The 19952-nt window shown below is 36.4% G+C and overlaps 2 protein-coding genes across 4 annotated transcripts in view; both read right to left on the bottom strand.

The window, feature by feature from the left end:
- The window catches only part of SLC12A1 (solute carrier family 12 member 1), a 91906-nt gene extending 84620 nt beyond the window's left edge, over positions 1 to 7286 (bottom strand). For all 3 annotated transcript variants that reach the window (XM_041740500.1, XM_041740493.1, XM_041740489.1), the window contains exons 1-2: positions 7214 to 7286; positions 5414 to 6067 (exon numbers count right to left, since the gene is read on the bottom strand). In XM_041740500.1, the coding sequence (XP_041596434.1) occupies positions 5414 to 5833 (420 nt within the window). In that variant the 5' untranslated portion in view covers positions 5834 to 6067; positions 7214 to 7286. The remainder of the gene's footprint in view (positions 1 to 5413; positions 6068 to 7213) is intronic.
- Positions 7287 to 11291: 4005 nt separating this feature from the next.
- On the bottom strand, positions 11292 to 18485 carry CTXN2 (cortexin 2). The gene is made up of 2 exons (XM_041738998.1): positions 18315 to 18485; positions 11292 to 11594 (listed from the first exon to the last, which is right to left on the bottom strand). Exon 2 carries the CDS (start codon positions 11535 to 11537, stop codon positions 11292 to 11294), a length of 246 nt encoding a protein of 81 aa, XP_041594932.1. The 5' UTR covers positions 11538 to 11594; positions 18315 to 18485.
- Between the last annotated feature and the right edge of the window lie 1467 nt (positions 18486 to 19952).

Raw genomic sequence — 19952 nt, forward strand, 5'->3', positions numbered from 1 at the left:
CCACTAATCCTTACTGGATTTCAATTGAGGCCTCAATTTATTGCCTCAATTTTCATGTCTAATTTATTTGGCTTCATGATATTTCCAATTTTGGATACCCTCAATTTGAATGCTAAAGTTCCAAATTTGAACTTTGCAACACTTTAGAAACTATTATTTTTCAGAGAATGCACTTGTATACTTTTGTTTGTCATTTTACAGAATATAAGCATTTACACACTGGTTTCTGTGGTTTTATGTTTTGTGTGCATATTTGACTACATGTCCTTTATTTCTACCCATAACAATGATATTTGACATATAAAATTCTGGGGAGTAGAGATCAAATCTCTTTAGTTCACTGTGTACAGCAGTTCTTGTAAACAGAAAACTAATAAATGCTTTTGATGATGACAGGAAATGATTGAGACCTACAAGTAATTCTGTAGGAGAGGAACAGTGGGTGGCTCAGTGGTTGAGCATCTGCCTTTGGCTCAGGTCATGATCCTGGGGTCCTCGTTTTGAGTTCTGCATCAAGCTCCCCGTAGGGAGTCTGCTTCACCCTCTGCCTATGTCTCTGCCTTTCTCTGTGTGTCTCTCATGAATAAATAAATAAAAATCTTAAAAAAAAATTAATTCTGTAGGAGAAGCAACATTATCTTTTGGTGCATCTCCAGGAAAGGAATCAGAATCTCTTGTTCTACCCATTAGGACTGAGATACAATTTCTTCTTTGGGCCTGAGTTCCACTATTTCCTGTAGCTGTCAGATGAGCTAAGGCAGAGTGCTATGGGAGAGTAAGCTGAAGATGGAAAGTACATGGACTCTGGAGTCATGCAGACTGGGCTCAACTTATTAGACACATGACCTTGGCTTGACTTTGGAAGTTTATTGACTTAAGTTTTGTTTTCTCTTCTAAAGGATTCATAGGATTTTATAAAATCTTTGCTACCATAAAATAGCAATAATAACAGTACCTACTTTGAAGAATCGTTCTAAGGATTGAATGAGAATTTGCCAAGTGTGAGCACCCTGATAGGTAAAAAATTCTCAATAAAAAGTTTGTTTTTACAACAGAGTTTGATTCCACAAATCACTATTCCTAATGCTTTCTATTCACAAATTTCTTTTTGTTGCTAACAGCCTAATGGCCCCAGTGTGAAGTCATTCCATTGTTTTTGTTTCCGTTGGTTTGTAAATGGTTGGTTTCCTTAAAAACAATATTTCTATCTTAATTTTTATAGTATTTGATACTTTTTCATAGACAATTTATTTCAATGACATGAGAACACGGACTTTGATAGAAAGGCTATATATTTTCTCAGTTTCTATATAATATATTTTTCTGTAACAACAATGGTGGTTAGTAAGTCTGAAAAGGAGATCCATTTTGGTTAGCTCTGTAGTTAGGAACTGTGTTTAAAAAGGTGGCCACAAGACTATACTGGACACAAAAAGTAGAATTATTTTTACAAAGTAAAAATATTAGATTAATCTTTGCCAGGTGTTTAATAATCATTATACATGTTTTGATATGGAAAGAAGTCCAATGTATATTATTTAGTGAAAACAGGACAATGTGTAAAATATGCTTCAATGTGTGTTTAAAAAATATAGACAGAAAATTAGATAGGTAGTAATATAGATACTTAAGTAAGTATGTTTGTATAGGCGTAGAAAATGTCTCGAAGGATTTATAAGAAACTGCCAATAATGATTGTCATGTAGAGACTAACTGAAGATCTTTATGAGATAAGAGGCATCTCTATATTTTTTAAGTACTTGTTAAATATTTTATCAGTGTATATTTTACTTTTTATTTTATTTTATTTTATTTTTTTTAAAGATTTTATTTATGTATTCATGAGAGAGACAGAATGAGAGAGAGAGAGAGAGAGAGAGAGAGGCAGAGACACAAGGCAGAGGGAGAAGCAGGCTCCATGCAGGGAGCCTGATGTGGGACTCGATCCCAGGTCTCCAGGATCAGGCCCTGTACTGAAGGCGGCGCTAAACCGCTGAGCCATCTGGGCTGCCCATATTTTACTTTTTAAATAAAAATCAGCTAATACAAAAATTTCCATCATCATTATCAACAATCATTTATTGAGTTTCCATCCATTATAGTCAACATACTAGACTGTATATACATAAAAATTATAGTATTCACAAACATCCTACAATATCAGTTGGAGTTATGTAGCTTGTATAATATTGCAGAGAAAGCAAAAGATGGAGTCATTTTTTTCCTGCTTTTAACTAGAGTTTTTGGAAATCCATAATTCATAGCCACCCGTCTAGGCATTTAGCTCTTTACTACATAGAAAATGAAAAGATTTATTTAACTATGATCTCAAATCATTGGGATTACAAATTTTGTCAATATGTATCATTCCTAGAGCTTCAGTTAAGGTAGTCTTGAAATAATGTCTTTTAAACCTACTTTTCATTTCTACTACTAGGTAAACGTTGTCATGTAATTTTTTTTCTGACTTGGAAGTAATAACCAGGATTTGCACAAATCCAACTGGTTTCTGTCTAAATATGTCCTGTCATTTAGTATGAATGTATCATTACTATATGGCTTTTTAAAGCATTAGAATCATGGGTACAAAAAAATGTCACCAAATTTGTACTATGTCTATTGCTTCCCACTTTTAAATTGTTTAAGTAAACATTATAACTTAGGCATTATAATTTTTTTCACATTATAATTTTTTGCATACAAAATCTGTGATGTGTCTGAGCATTATGATACAATGTTTGCTTTATTGATGATTTCTAGCTGTAGTTTGAGGGACCACCATAAACATGTCAAGGACCACAAAGAGGTAGCACATTAGCTGCTCCATTCCACTCTAGGTCTTCATCTTTTATGGGGAGGTAAGCAGGGGGAAATAGGATCAAAATCACTAACAAGGAAGAAAGAGGTGAATTGAAGAAGGCCTGGATTGTTCATGTCTGGTATCAAAGGATAGTACAGAAGTAGAACATTATAGAGAGGTGAACTGGGCCCTAGAGTTTTAGAAACACTAGAATGTAGATTCCATGGGTGTATTTGAATTCTGCTCCCAATTTGTTGATACTTCTGTATGATTTAATCAAGATGAATGTTGATGAGTGCGGGCTAAATTCATAAAAAGAGTCACTTATTACTATACTCATTCATTCAGAATGATTATTCAGGGCACTGGGCCTAAACCTAATTTTTTGAAAGAATTTTACTTGTCTATTTTAAAGATAGAGAGCACAAGCAGGAGAGGCAGAGGGAATCTCAAGCAGATTTCACACTGAGTGCAGAGCCCATCTTACTCAACTCAAAAAAGTTAATTCTTTGTCTCATTTTATCTTTTCAAAAAGAATACGATGTCACAAACAGCTGTGCAGTCTGTCAAATGCATGTATTGCATTTCTATCACGGTCATTCAGATGGCTTTTGAACAAGTGACCATTGTTCCCTGAGAATTTTTTCCCCTAATGTAAAGATTTACATAAACTGTGGCTTTAGGAATCGTAAATAAGCTACGTTTCTCTCAACATTAGTCGAAAGATCTGTGTGAGTTTGCTCCATTCCCTTTTTAATGGAATTAGAGTTTTACTTTGCTTTGTTGTAAATTGGGGGAGGAATGTGAGTGAGAATATTTAAATTTTGATGGTGACTTTACAAAGGATGAAGCTTTAAAAATTATCATATGTAATGAGTTTGATTATGGTGGGAGAGAATTTTAGGTTTTTTTAAAGATAACTTTGGCTCATTTTACTTCTTCAGCATAAATTGAAAGCTCTGTATAATGTCCTAAATTTCTTTTTCTGCTCTTCCCATATCTTGAAAACTCCCGTGCTCCCTTCTCACAACCAACTTTTCCCTCTTTTCCTTCTCCCCTTTCTCTCTTCTCTCCTCTTTCCTACAGAAAGCCAAGTGACACCTCAGTCCGATTTCAGGAACTTCAAATCAGCCCTTTTCTCAAAATTCTTAATGGGGGCTGCTATTTTTCTTCTGACATTGTCACATTGCTAACTGCCTTTGATGAAAACACTAAATATCCCAGATAAAGCCTAAATCTTATATGTGTAAAGAAACCAGTATTAAGCTGAATATTGCCAATGTGGTGTATGGAACAAGTAAGACTTGTTGCGAGAAAGGTTAAGGTAGAGTTCCCAACATGGGGTTTCCTCAAGAAGTCCCTCAGTCTCTGGTGGTGGGATGCAGAGTCAGGGGCCCTGTGTAGTTTTAGAGATGAGTTTCCTTGTGGAAAGAAGAATGAAAAGAAACTAAAGGAACATTTTCACTTTTATTAGTGTCTTTCATGAAGCAATATTCCCAGACTCCCGAGGGTGGGTAATTGATTAATTTTAAAAAATTGTTGAATGAATGAATACGAAAGGAATTGTTTCAGTCCATTTTTTATTTTACCTCAACACTTGAGCAAAAGTAAACTCCATTTGGCTATGTGACAGCTAATTACTCTTTTTAGCAAGTAATTATATCCATAAAGAATGATATTCAGGGGATCCCTGGGTGGCTTAGCGGTTTAGCTCCTGCCTTCGGCCCAGGGCGTGATCCTGGAGCCTTGGGATCGAGTCCCACATTGGGCTTCCTCATGGAGCCTGCTTCTCCCTCTGCTTATGTCTCTGCCTCTCTCTCTCTCTCTCTCTCATGATAAATAAATAAAATCTTAAAAAAAAAAAGAATGATATTCATTCCAAACTGTGCTCTAGGAAGATAAAGTGCTTCAAAGTATTTTAGAGCAAGGTAGAGAAGAAGAAATCTACCAAGTTCATAACTGATTTGCTACAAGATTAGAAAAAGTGCTGCCTCATGCTTCTAGCAGATTTGGGAACCCTGGCTATATTCCTTAAATAATGAAAAGTTTAGCCACGTCTGTTGCTTCTGTACTTAAATTTAATTTAGTTACTTTTACATGCTTAAGTGCATTCAGGAGCCTCAGGCAAAGTTTTGAAGAGGAAGGGATAAAACGCTGAATCTTATAAATCTTCGCTCTCTAAAGAATATAAAATACCCATGTGCTCTAAAGGCTGGCACCACAGTATTAACTACTGCAAGTGCCAGTGATTCCCCCCCCCCCCTTTTTTTAAACTGTTGTGGAGGCATTGATACTACGGTGAAACCAGCTTAGTATTTAGCTGGACATGTTTAACCAAGTGTGCAAACGAGTGGACGAAAACATAAACAGGATACGACACATTGCCTAACTTTCAGAGCTAATTCTTGAGTTCTCTGTGCTTAGTCAGTGAGTATTTGTGAGACACTTCTCTGCATTTTCTGGTTATTGGAAACTAGAACCTGTGGTGGAAGGAAGAAGGGTGGTTTGGAATAGACCCCTCCACCAGACACTGTGACATTCATTGCACTATTACAGAGCAGGAGATCACCTGAAGGAGTGAGGGAGGATACTTGCCTGTGCCCTGAAGCTTACCTTTGCAAGTTGCTCGTGAATCTCAAGCAGGCTGGGTCGGTTGACCTTGGGCCCGCTGATGCTACCCGTGTTGCGATAGTACTCAATCTTGGGAACAGCATCCACAGTGTTGTGGCCAAAGGTTTGTAGGTAGTATGTGTTTGTGTGAGAATCGTAAGCATGAAAACTGGCATCTGTCTTAGCAGTTTCTCCATTCTGAAGGAAATTGTCATAGCACTCCTGATTCCCAGGCCTAAAGCTGATTCTGAATCTATTCTGGGTTTCATCCCCAAAAGAAGTTTCCTCATAATGTGGAGGGTCGGTGTTGTTATCCACAGCCGCACTGCTCTCATGGCTCTCATTTATGACATTGACTTGAAAGCGATTGCTATTACCGGGCACTGAATCCAGAAACACATTGGAAGAGTTGTTCAGAGACATCTTCCAAAGTGGATTTTTCTTTCTTTCTTTCTTTCTTTCTTTCTTTCTTTCTTTCTTTCTTTCTTTCTTTCTTTCTTTGACTAGTCTATTCTTTTTTTAATCTTTGTATTTCCTCCTCAAAATAAACACTAATGTGTTTATATTAGGGAGTTCCTGGCTTTTATTCTAGAAGGACTCAATAAATAGATTCTTGATGCATTGTCGCCTATATAATCTTCAGAATGTTCTTCGAAGCTGCCATTGAAAAAGAAAATTAAACTTGTTTCAAGAAATAGAAATACACTTAAGTAGGGATAAGGGTATGAGGGAACAGTTTTATGTCTCAAGACATACAATTTTAAATTCATTTAAAAATTACCTGTCCAGGAACTTTAGTCACCTGAGCAATTAAATCCAATAATAAATAACTAGGGACCTGCTTAAGCAAACAATTTTCAATGCAGTCATGAAACTGTTATCTTTGTTTATAGGACTTGCTTAGACTCATTGCAGTTGGATTTAATATGATTTTAGAAAAGAATAACTCTACCAATTGAGTATAGTAAGAGCCGATAAGAATATCCTGTCTGAAATACAGTTCCTTGACAGTACTGAATGTTGAAACTGTAAAGTATTTTATCATTGATATGAACACATATTATGTGATAATGATGATTATACTCTATGATGATTATAAAATTAAAAAAAATATTTTTAAAACTTCTAAAAATTACAGGTTATTAGTTTATAAAAATACATCCTGTGAAGAAGATAGCTTTATAAATTCTTGGATCTTTTACTAGCCTTTCATTTACTCAAACACTTGAATGTTTTAGAAATGCTATCAAGGAATCTTTAAAAAAAAATACGAGTATTCAGTGTAAGAAAATAAATCTCAATCCTTGATAAAGTTTTATGCTCTATTTAGGTAAGATAACCTATGGATTCCCTTCAATGAAATAGTCTCAAATTCATTGAGAAGCTTATTTTTGACTATGAGATAAATAAACCATATAATCACTTTACAATCCATGATATGAGCCCATCTTAGAACATTCTTTCATGAGAGTAATATGTCTTTATTGATATTTTAAATTTTGGCTTTTTAGAAAAACAGACAAATACAAACAAAAACGCACCTACCTCTTGAAGTTATTTCTATTTCTTTGAACTATTAGGCTATTTCTTTGAACTAAAAAAAAAAATCTTAACATCAACTTGCAAATAAACTTTTATGGGGAAAATTATAAGTGAAGCTGTCATCTCTTTAGTTTTTGTAGAACATCTCACTTCTCTTCATAGTCCTTGACATCCTTTGCCTTTATTTCACTACTCAGAATCTACTTTATGACATAATATTAAGTGTGATTTTTATCCCACCCAGAGAGGTTTTTAACTTACCACCAGAAGAAGGAAACTTCTTCTCAGGAAGGATTACCTGTTTCAACATCACCCAGGCATATATGGGGCACTTAGCTTTCAGCCCAGAACCATAGGCTTCTTCTTATTGGTTAGAATCTTCATTGAAAGAGGTGATTGAGCAGTGATTGGTGTGGAATAATACTGTAGGCCCTCCCCAGTCATTAGCCCTGAGTACCACCTCAGCTAGTAACCAGTAGTAAACCATTAATCCATTTAGACAGGAAGTCATATAAAATTTCTTTAATTTGTAAGGGGAGTTGGATTGTTCAGCATTAATCACCCAACAAAATATAAGCAGTGCTTCAGTTGTTTGGTGCTAAATAAATTGAATCCCACTGTCTTCACATGATTCCTGGTGACCTCCTATTGCTTAGCACATACAGCAAAATCAAGGCCTCCAGAGATAATTTCTATACTTTGTAACTAGAAAGTGGTATTTGAAATCATTTTATCTTGCTTGTAGTAGATATTAGATTAATTCTTCTCTGCATAGGAAGTGAGCAGATTGAATATAAAATCAGTGATTTATTGAAAATATTTCTACTTAGTGGGAAAACTATTTCAAGCAATAATGAAACTGTGACTAAGTTTCCCAGTGGTCTTTTTGTCTCTACCCGGCAAAACATGTATATCAAACCTGGTATTTTTGGTTTATTGAGAGAAAGATTTTGCTCAAATCTGTGAGGTGGTGATTATTTAGACAGCACAAACAATTCCGCTGTGCAGGTTCTGTCATTGGTTTTCAGTTGAGGTGATTGAATGGATCCTCCTTGTCTTTTACATTAGAAGCTATCCAAGTGGTTTCCAGCTGCCTGAGCAGCACACTTGGAGCTTGACACAGTGGTTAGGAGCAAGACTCTGAAGTGAGTCAGTATACTCAATTCACAGCCCAGCTGTGCCACTTCTGTGTAAGCTCTGGCAAATTAATCAATCTCTCTGTGCCTTAACTTTCTCATCAACCAATAATGGTGGATAATAATGTTACCGACTTTGCTGTACAATTATTGAGTGGATTAAATGAGTGAATTTGTGTGTTGGATTTAGATCAGTACTGGTTTGTACTTCACACTTTTATTATTTTGGAAATATTTACAATTGACTGAAGACTTTGAGGGTGTCTGGGTGGCTCAGTGTTTGAGTTTCTGCCTTTGGCTCAGATTGTGATCCCCGGGTTCTGGGATCGAATCCCGTATCAGCTCCCCACGGGGAGCCTGCTTCTGCCTCTGCCTATGTCTCTGCCTCCCTCTGTGTGTCTCTCATGAATAAATAAATACAAATCTTAAAAAAAAAAAACACCTTTGACTTAGTCAAAGATTCCAGGGTGAATCATTAGAGATTGGGATAGGTACTATTCTAATAAAGTAGGAGGAAAGGTAGATGGGTGAAAAGATGCTGGATTGTAGAAAAGGATTTGGAGACACCTAAGTAAAATGCCCTAGACTCTACTAGATAAATGTCATACTAATCAATTGGGCTAATGTCATGAGGCTGTTTCAGAAATAGAGACAGAATTACAACTATGTACCACTAACTCAGTCTGTTCTTAAATACAAGCCGTTTATCCATTCAACAAAGGGTTCTGACTCCCCGCATAGAAGGCATAGGAATTATGCCTTTCAGATTCAAATTCATTTCAGAATCATCTGGCTGTTGCTATTTAGAACAGCTAAGATGGGGCTAGGACTCAAAACAAACCCTATTGATTGGCCCTGGATGGAAGCTGTGAACTCACTGGCAGTTATTTCTACCATCTCTAGTCCCCTTTTCCTTCAACCATTTCCTCAATGCCTCTTTCAGGAGCCCACCTATTTGTTCCTTGAACTTTTTCCTCTGCCAAGGACTGTGAATGCATCCAAAGGTGGTCAATTTCCTTTATCCTTGCTGCTTGCCTGCCTGACTACAGTGTCCTGTGAATTAGTTTCAGTCTTGGTCTTACATCAACCAGACATTTTCATTCTAAGCCTTTTATCTCTAACTGTGAAATGAAAGTCTTTGTTCTCTATTAAGGGGATTCAGACATTCTAGAGCAGATGGGAGATGGTTTGGGGGATGTGGATGAAATTACACCATCCATAAAGCCAACCTTGAAAGGTAAACCCAATTTAGGCTTTTCAGGTATGTGGGTAAGGTAACAGGAGGAAAACTTCTGGAGGTATGATCCTTTAATTTTCCTCTTGTCTTTCCTGACAGGGCTCTGGGGAAAGTGTAGCTGGAGAATGATCTAACTATGACATTGGACATTCCTAAAAGAATTAGCATTTCATGAAGTTTCCATGATGTATCCATACTATAACCATTTCTCATATTTTTTGTATTATTTCTGGTTCTGAAAATATAGACACTGACCACTCTTTCCCATCTGCTGCCCCCCAAAAATCTAAGGTGAACAATAGATCATGAATAAATTCCATGGATGAGGACAATTTTGGTTAAAAGAATTTCCATTTAGTGGGATTGAAAATAATACTATGGTCGAATTGATGATATCTGGAAAGCTTGTGAGTGGTGAACTTTCAGAAACAATGCTCATACTTCATGAAGTTATCTTCTGTTTTGGGTCTTAGAGTCTTTCTTCTTTGAAGGGTAGAGCTGGTCTTGTTATGTTCTAGTGACCAAAATGGACGGTCTTGTTCAATGTCTTCCCTGGGGAAAATGGTGCATCTTGTACTTGGGCATATATCTTAACAAGTACTTTAGAAACCTGGGTCACGAAGGAGATACCTAGCATCCTGGGCACATACAACTCCTAGTATGTCTGGCTGACTTGGTTCAATGAAATGTTCTTGGACCAAACTACTGACTGGCTATAAGGTGTCCTAGGCTGACACTCCTCTACCTACTGGGGTTCAAAGAGCTCCTTGAGGTGTGAGTTTGGTCCAGAAGATTAACAACCAACACAGATGTGTTCTAAGTATATTAGGAGTTGGAAAGTATCAGGGATGAGACAGTTTGTTTTGGAGTGCCATAGACTTGAGCAGTAACTATCTCTGTAAGATATATAAAAATGTTGAGGATCGTGTCTTGGAGTATAGCATGATGTTTACAAACAATGACTTTGACATTAGACTGCCCACATTCAATTCCTAACACAATCACTCTCTAGCTTGATGACCTTGGGAAGTTATTTAAGCTCTCTCAACTTCAGCTCCTCACCTGGGACATTAAGGTAATAAATAAAATGGAAATAGTAATTTTGAACTCAAAGGATTCATAAGTATGTCAAGTCACATAATAAATGGAAAGCATCCAATTTAGTGCTAACTCTGAGTAAGCAGTAGTCATTCGTTTTTTGGTATGTTTGGCAGTTGTGCGTTCTGGTGACACAAATATTTTTGTATTGATTTATCTCCTACTATATTCCTCCATTTGGTAATCACTAAAGGGTCAGAAATTGTAGTTGGAAAGAATTTTAGAATAAAATAATTCTATATTTTCATTTATCAAATGAAGAGAATTAAGATAGAAAAGAGAATATCTTACACTAGGCCATTGTTTTTTGAAGTTTGAGAATCTCTATTACTATTGCCAATGAGGGGAATAAATAATAATTTCAAGGTATGTTTTGACAACGTTTTCTGGTTTTCAAATTGCTTTCCCATTCATTATGCATCATTTGGTCCTCTCAACATTCCTGTAAAATATGAAGGATAGGTTTATTTATCCTTATTTTGCAGATGTGAAAAGGTGCCCCTTAGCTAGCTTTCTAGGTCATAAAGCTAGTTCTTGACTAAGTCAACATTAAAATTCAAATCATAAGAGTTTAGATTCCTAAACTGGAAAGCTTTTCATGATATCTTAAATCTTCATTGATCTCAGATCTCTGGGTTTCCAGATACATTCACAGAGTTCATAGAGCACTAGATTTGAAAAGGACATTAAAAATCCTCTGATTAGCTTCCTCACTGAAGTCCATAGAGATTAGATGACTTGTCCAACCACACATGTTTATTGAATTTAGTGAATGAAATGAGCCTCTTCCAGCATGCTCAAGGAAATTACAATTGTATCTTCCATGTGTCCCAGTGGTATAAGCCTAAAAACCATAAAGGTGGAACTCTCACGCAAGTGCATATTCAAATGTTCCTTTATCAAACTCTTCAACTTCATCTTCCCATGTAGAGGAAGGCATGCTACTATATGGGTCTAAGAGAATTTTGAAGCATCTGATAATAAGAAGTCCCAAGAAGATACACAAAATTCCAACAAAAGCAAAGCCAGTTTTTTGCTCCAGAGTCAATGAAAAAGCTGATACTTCGTTGACACTCATCTTAGCTGAAGAGTTGCCACAGTAGGTACTACTCATTATTCACTGTCACATCATTATGGCTCTTCAGAATTCCTGCTGGAGTCACCTCTTGGCCTAGATACAAAATTGGACTCAGTTTAGTCTTATTCATGTATATTAGTGAGCGAGTAATTGCTTTCTAAAATCTGGCAGTTTTCAAACCTTCTTGACTTAATTCACAAAAGACACATGAAAACATCATCAGATATGGATCAGGATCAAATTATCATTGGAGATGCTATTTCTATTGTAGTAATGACAGACTACAGTAATGACAGTAATGGCCTTTGTGGACATCCAAAACTTACCTACATGCACTAAATATAAAATCAGATATGAAAGGGAATATTCAAATAATTAACCCCAGAAGCTTTTGATTCATTGTGAGATAGTTAAGTCACTGCCTCCTTGACCTGAACTGTCATCTAATCTTTACTTCATTTTTTCACGTGCAGATAACACCATAAATAATCATAGGGTGTGAACTGGTCAAGCTCTCTAAGGTCCATGTTTTAAGGTCTGTCTCCAGTGCCTTTTGTCTGATACAGACTCTGATACTTTTAAATAGGTATGTCTTCGTTCTTTTTCATTCTCTTAGTTTTTTGACTTATGTACTTGTGTTTTTCTTCCCACTACCACTCTATAGTGGTAAATATGAATTTCTTAAAGATATATATATATATATATTTAAATTATTTTAATAAAAACAGTACCTTATTATAGTATCCTGCAAGTAGCAGGCAGCAATAGCTGTGGATCATTAGCCATCTCCCCACCATCCCCATTAGCTTTCAGAACACCCTAAATAAACATAAAACCCAAGTTAAACAGCATGTTTTTTATAAACATTCAACTTCAAGATGAGCTTCCCAGTTCTCTTCCCAAACAGATTCCTAGTCCTAAGCTCCTTCTGTGCTGAGATTCTAAAACTACAGCAAAAGTGTTCAGAAAGTATGGGTTGAATGAACAAAAAATAGATTTTCCCATTTGATACCTTAACAATAATTAAATTAATTAATTAAAATTGAGATCAGTTAATTAAATCAAATGGTTACTAACCCACAGCCACCCTTCTTGAGAGGACCTTTTACCAAATAGCTTGTCATCCAGTAATAGAGAATAATCAAATGTTTGTGTTTGAGTTTTTATTATTGCTTTTTCTATATAATAATTGTAAAGAATTATTTATTAAAATAACTGACCCTTCAGATTTTTTTGGATTCAATTTTCAGAAAGCAATTGAGACAGAAGAGGGATGGCATATAAGGAGTAAAGAAAGGAAGTAATTAATAAGAACAAACCCGTGGCTTTCAAAGTTATTTACCAATGAATAAACCAGTTAATATTAAACAATATTTTATTTTATAATTGTTTGTATTACAAAATAGCTTTATATTCAAATCTTAAGTGTTAGAAACATTTAATACACTTGGGATATACTGTTTGTTTAATAAATGGAAAAAATTGTTTCAAACCTCTCTGTTAAACTTCTTTCCATCAAACCATTTTTCTTCCCTGTTATATATGGCATAGTGACTATACTCTAAATTAAAAAAAAATTAGTATCACTTATGTGGCTCAGAGTGATTTTTCTAATTGAGCTCTTGTTCTATTTATCCTGTGGAAGACATGAGACCGGACTGAACATCTAACGACCTTGGGGTTTAACAAGAACTTTCTCTTTCTTTCTTTCTTTCTTTCTTTCTTTCTTTCTTTCTTTCTTTCTTTCTTTCTTCTACGTATAATTATGATATTAGTTGAATGTATTTGTTTTTAAGAATCCTAATGCAGACAGAGACACAGGGTCATAGCTGATCATTAGATGAGTTAAGTCAGTTAGCTCTAAATGATTAATCTACTAGACTGTATTATTTGTGTAAAACCCATCAACTGAACAAACAAATAAAAGAGGTATTTTCTAGCTGTAGCAATAGAACACTCAACTCATTTGTTACTTTTAAATTAAAACACAGTATCTTCCTAGTTAGAGATACAAAATTCCTTGTTAAATTATCTACCATACCATATATTGCCTTGTTCTGAGAATCTCAGACAATCTGTGAAGTGAATTACTTTCTTTTTAAATGGAAAAATAACTACCTCTCAGGTACTGAATATAGTTCCCAGCATATCATGGGTATCCAATAAATATTTGAACTGAATCAAAGTAAATTTATTGAAAAATTTAAGTTTTGATGAATAAAGTTCTGGTTCTGAAAATCTGATTTTTAGACATCCAGAAAACATGTCAAAAAAATTTAACATTTAGTTGAAATGAATAAGAAAGCTTTAGTTTGATTTAAAAAACAAATTGGCCTTGAAGTAAATATCAAAATCCAGAAGCTCAGAGTTCAGTGTTTCTTGCTCGTTTTTATCAGATTGATTAATAAAAGCATTCCCACAAAGATTCATATGATTTTACTCCAAATAATTCCAACCTGTAGGGGAGAGGATCCATGTACAAACAGTAAGAAAACAGCATAGGCTTCTACAAAAGCAATTAAAGGGAAAAGGGAAAAAATTGTATTTAACATATACTGGATACCAAACATTGCTTTACATCTATTATTTTATTTTATTTTATTTATTTTATTTTATTTATTTATTTATTTTTAAAGATTTTATTTATTTATTCGTGAGAGACAGAGAGAGAGAGGTAGAGACACAGGCAGAGGGAGAAGGAACGGGCAGGAAGCCCGACATGGGACTTGATCCCAGGTCTCCAGGATCACGACCTGGGCTGAAGGTGGCGCTAAATCGCTGAGCCACCTGGGCTGCCCTATTATTGTATTTAATCCCTATAATAACCACATGGGATTAGTATTATTGTCTTTAACATCTTGATGACAAAAGAGATGCAAAGATCTAGAGGGAACAGAGATTTCATTCATTTAGAGATCAGGAAAAGTTTTTCTTGTGAGAGATTTTATTTGAGCTGAGTCATGAAAGAGAAGATTTAGATATTTGAGGAAGGAAACAGCATTACAATAAATATGAAAGCAGAAAAGTACTGAATTTGTTCAGAGCAGTTTGGCACAAGCAAAGGGGAATATGAGAAACAAAACATTGGAAAGGTAGGTTGAGCCAAAATGTAAAATCTTTTGACTGTCAAGCTAAGAGTTTACAATTTCTTTGCCAAAAGTCTAAACTTATGATGAGGCCAAAATAGACATAGATTTCAGGGAAGGAGCATCATGGGAAAGAAATGGTCCAAGTGAAAAGCAATGAGGGCTTGGACTATGAAGTAGGTGTGTGGGAGAGGAAATGAAAGATATTTGAAAGATATTTATAAAGATATCAGGGATAGTTTTGGCAAATGATGGAAGGTAGTAGGCCATGGAAAGAGAGGTATCAAAGATGACTGTACTCCATTAAGTCTGGACAAGTGTGGAGGTCCCTGGGTGGCTCAGCGGTTTAGCGCCTGCTTTTGGCCCAGGGCACGATCCTGGAGCCCCGGGATCGAGTCCCAAATCGGGCACCCAGCATGGAGCCTGCTTCTCCCTCTGCCTGTGTCTCTGCCTCTCTCTCTCTCTCTGTGTGACTATCATAAATAAATAAAAATTTAAAAAAAAGTAAATGAAAAGTTTAGTTCTAGTCAATAGGCAGTTTTAAACAAATTAATCCAGATCATGTTGTCCAGCATAAAATTGCTGGTGGGGAGACTATCTTAAGGATATTATTGTCAAATAAAGTTAATACATAGAAGCATTTACAGATCAAAATTTAAGGAAAGAATTGCTGAGGTTTGCAGAAAAGGGAAGATCAAAGAGGATGACAGCTGCTTTCAAATATTTGAAGTGTTACTGTAGGAAGCCAGATCTACTCATTCTGGATTGATCCAGAAAGCAGTTTTGATGTAATCGCATTAAGGTTCTATTTGCAGTCACCAAAAAGGACTGAAAATGGAAGAATCCTAGCAATGAGCCTCAAAGAATCCCTTTCTTACAAGAAGAAAGCAGGATCTGCTAGTGGAATTGTATATGGAATGATCAGAGTCATAAGTGGATCTGTAGTAGGAAGTCACCTGGAATAAAGGAAGCTAGAGGTTCTATAGGTATTGGTAAACAGTGTCAAATTCTGCAGCGCTGGTGGAAACTAAGTGCTGAAAAACAGGGCATTGGGTTTGGCATTCAGAAGTTTTTCATCACTGTAAAAATTTTGGTTGAATGACCAGGGGTGACACTATATTGAAGTTTTGGGGTTCATGGATAGTTCAGGGTTTTGGAGTGATGGATAATGAATAAGTGAAGCCAAATGATAAAAGAAACCTGACACAAAGGAAGTTTTACTTGCACAAAAATTTAAGTGCAAAAGTTGAGATCGTGAGACCAATTATTTCCGATAATAAGGACATGATTATATATTCAGCTTTTAAAAGTGGAGCCAAGTAAATTCACTGGGGTTCAAAGAATTAGGAATTTTCCATTTTTAACCAAAAATTGGAATGATAAAGAGGAGGGAAGAATTTGGACTTCTACATTCATTTTAAAATTCTACCTTATACTAAAGATGAAAACAAAGTTCAAGTCAAGGAAAACAACTTAAAAGGTAGTATTTAAAGGTTGAAAAGAAGTGTCTACACAAGCAAATAAGTAAAAAGTTAAGCGATTGCCTAACAATATGTTTGGCAAATAGATGCTGTTGGTGATTTAAGCAATATGTGTAGCAGTTGAAATACGAGTATTTTCAGCCCTAAATTTTTCAAATGTTTGCCCAAACTTTGCATTTTACTTGTTGTGTGAAATGAACAACTTGTCTCATTTCAACAGCAAACCTGAAGTTGTTGAGGCTATATTGTTAAGTGCAATGAGCTTTGTGCCCTTCTGTTGATATAGAGCACAATTTGATAAAAAAAAAAAGTATTGCTAATAACAAAATACTGTTAAAAATTAGTAGAACTCTCCATTTACAATACTGACTTCTTCATAATTAATAAGATATCTGGAATTACTCAATGAATGTGGATGAAAGACACATTTTCACTTTCTCTAATCCATGACAGAGAGGAGAAAGCAAAAACAAATCAATAGGTTCTGTAAAACAGACATTTTAATGCCTACCTCAGAGAGAAAGCATCATCTTAATATCCTGTTTACTGGGAAAAAGAAAAATGAGAGACATTTAAATTGTGAAGTTATAAAACCAGGATAAATAAACCCTGTTAAGAAAAAAGAAATGAATTTTTTAAAAAAAGAGTAGATGTAAAATAGTGTGGTAAAAGCTTTTTTAAATATGCTACCCCACAAAAAATGGATATGAAGATCAACATTTAGGTACTTTAGAAATGAGCAATTGAGTTGAAAGTACATCATTTCCTTCATGGCAACTGTCAGGAACCGGGATTTCTAAGTCCTGATGAGTCATAGGATTGGGCCAATGGTATACCTGTAGACCAAAAGGCCAAAATCCCACTCAATAGTTTTGTAGTTAATAACCAATAAGCAAAGTCTTTCTATGATCAGTCATACATACTATTGTGAGCAGTCAAAAATAACAGTATTTTAATCTATTTTTATAATTTTATATTTTATAGCCTTTCATACACATGAATGTTGTATGTGATTTTTTTCTTCTATGAATAAGTTTACTGATTAGAAATATAAAATTTCACTTTCCAGAAACCTATAGTTTGCTACAATGTGCAACTACAGGAGCCAATATTATTTTTAAAGTAATCTCTACACACTATATTGGGCTCGAACTCACAACCCCAAGATCAAGAGTTGCATGCTCCACCAGCTGAGCCAGCCAGGTGCCCCATGCAGATACCAATATTGAAAAGTATATGCCCATTAAAAAAAAAAAAAAAAAGAACTTCCTGCATTTTATTTTAATCAACAGGTTTTTCCCTCTGGTTTATTTATCTATTAATGATAGTCCAAACAGTATATCTGAAATAACAACTATTATAGTGGAATATGGCATTTTCAGTGAAAAGTATTTTGATATTGGTTATCAGATACAGTAATCTTTGATGCTAATAATATGAAGACTCATGATTTCATGAAATGAGGCATATAAGAAAACCCAGGCTTAAATGAATCCTCCCATAGTACATACACAACATTACCCTACCAAATATCAAGGTTATTAAATCCCATTCCAAGTAAACAGGGAAAAAAAGAATTATTCAGGCCACTTCTGCACGGAGCTAGTTAATCATTAGGAATGGAATGTGTTGGAATTAAAGGAAAACCTTAAATTACAAACCCAGATATCTTCATCATGATGAAGTACATAAATTGCAGGCCTTCCCAGAGATCCAAAACCCTGGAATTTGTCAGAATCCCCCTCTCTAACCTTTCAGATTTCAACCTTAAGAGCGTCTTCCCATGGCTCCCCAAGGACTCTGACATTGGATGTTTTCGAAGCACTGGATATCAGGTCTGAAAATTTTCAAAATGTCTCACTAGAGAAACCTGGACTGTCATCATCATTCTGCCTTGTTTGTCCCCACTTCTCTTTGGGCATATCAAACTAAAGAAGCATAGAAACCCCCTACAAAATATTATAGGAGAAGCATCAGCAAGCTAACTGCAAACACACATTTTTTTTTCTTTCCTTTTTGGCAACAGCAGCTGCAGCAGCGGAAACATCAGGGCTCTTTTCTCCTTTAGAATTTGAACTGACCAGACCTGCAGGCTCCATCCCCGCGCCCCCCACCCCCTTCTCCGCTCCCTAGCTTCAGAAATACAGGAGAATGAGAACAGGCTTCATCTGGACCCGCGCTTGAACCCTGTGGGCTACTGCGGAGGGTAGGGGGAGAAAGTTACTTCGCAGACAGCGATGTCTCACCTTCCATGCTTGTTGCCATGGAGATGAAATCCAGCCAGTAGGTCTAAGTGTTGGCAGGTTTGTCTGTGTTCGCTGATCGGTTCAGTAACAATGTATGAGGCGTGTCCTGGGAACCTGCGTGGAGTCACAGGACCGTGGTTAGCGTCTCCTGGCCTACGTGTGTAAATGTCTGTATCTGTCGGTGAGAAAGAGAGGACGTGGGCGGCCGCGAAGTACGTGTGCGCGCGCGAGTGTATTTGCAGGAACCTGTGCCTGGATTGATCTGCTGCGGCCGAGTGTAAATATTTGCGCGCGCGCGCGTTTGTGAAGGCGTCTGTGTTTGTGACACAGAAGAGTTGGTAAATGAGAGGGGGAAGGGAATGGGCCACCGCAGCAACAGGCTCCATCTATTCCTCAGTGTTGCAAAAAAGGGAAAAAAAAAAAAAAAAAAAAAAAAGCTGCTCATTTTCACTCCTATCACACTCACTGCAGGTTAGCCATCGGAGTTCGTCACCCATTTGGTTTCCTAAGGCAGTGGAAGTTTAATTAATTTGTTGTTAAAACCCTTGTTTTCTTCTCCTCTGCATCAGTGGCTGGGCCGCGGGCATTTGGCTGTGCTTCTTGACCGCAGTCTCAGTCGGGGAGTAGACGCTACTTACATCTTTCTGCTCATCCGACGAGAGAAAGACGAGAGTGAAAGTGTATTGGTTTAACTGGGGACCGCATGCGTCATTTGGAGTTATTTTCTCCTACTCTTCACCTTTCCTTTTCCATGCAAACCCAACCAGATCCTTCCCTCCCCACCTCTCTGCCCCCAAACCCCGCAAGCTTTTTAGGGATTGGTGTAGGCGCTGTCCGAGGTGCTGAAACGTTGCGTAGCAAGACCTCTGAGCTAGAATACACCAGGACAAGAATGCTCCATAAAAGCCCATATGTAGTTGCAAGGCACGTTTTCTAAACAGCGTTGAATACATAGAATCCAAATTTAAATGACATTGAAAGCAAAGCAAAACGATACCAAAGGGATAAAACAACAATAAAACCTCTTCCCCCATCCTTACTTAGGGGACTTTTTGTCCAGCTCAATTTTAAGGATCCAATTCTATTTGTGTTTGGATACTATATCCAGAACCTTCAAATTCCAAGCACCTGTAGATTCTCTAAAAACTTAATTATTGACCTTGTAAATTATTAAATTTTCAGAGATTGGGGAAAATGTAGATGCAGAATGGGGTCATTGTTCATGTAAAAAATGCTGAAAGCACATGATGTAAAGATGTGTTAGAATTCAATAATAAGGTGAAGACAATGTATATGGTCATTCAGAGTATTTACTAATTTAGGAAATTTCATGGTCTTACAAAATATGGGCAATGTATAACTGGGAGTTCATGTAAGACTATACTCAAAAAAATTATTCTTTTTCATTTAAAACTGCTAAACATGGGATCCCTGGGTGGCTCAGTGGTTTAGCGCCTGCCTTAGGCCCAGGGCATGATACTAGAGTCCCTGGATGGAGTCCCACATCCGGCTCCCTGCATGGAGCCTGCTTCTCCCTCTGCCTGTGTCTCTGCCCCTCTCTCTCTGTCTGTGTCTCTCATGAATAAATAAATAAAATCTTTAAAAAAAAACTCTTAAACACCTTAGGGGTGCCTGGGT

The sequence above is a fragment of the Vulpes lagopus genome, chromosome 2 (assembly GCF_018345385.1).
Source record: "Vulpes lagopus strain Blue_001 chromosome 2, ASM1834538v1, whole genome shotgun sequence".
Lineage (NCBI taxonomy): Eukaryota > Metazoa > Chordata > Mammalia > Carnivora > Canidae > Vulpes > Vulpes lagopus.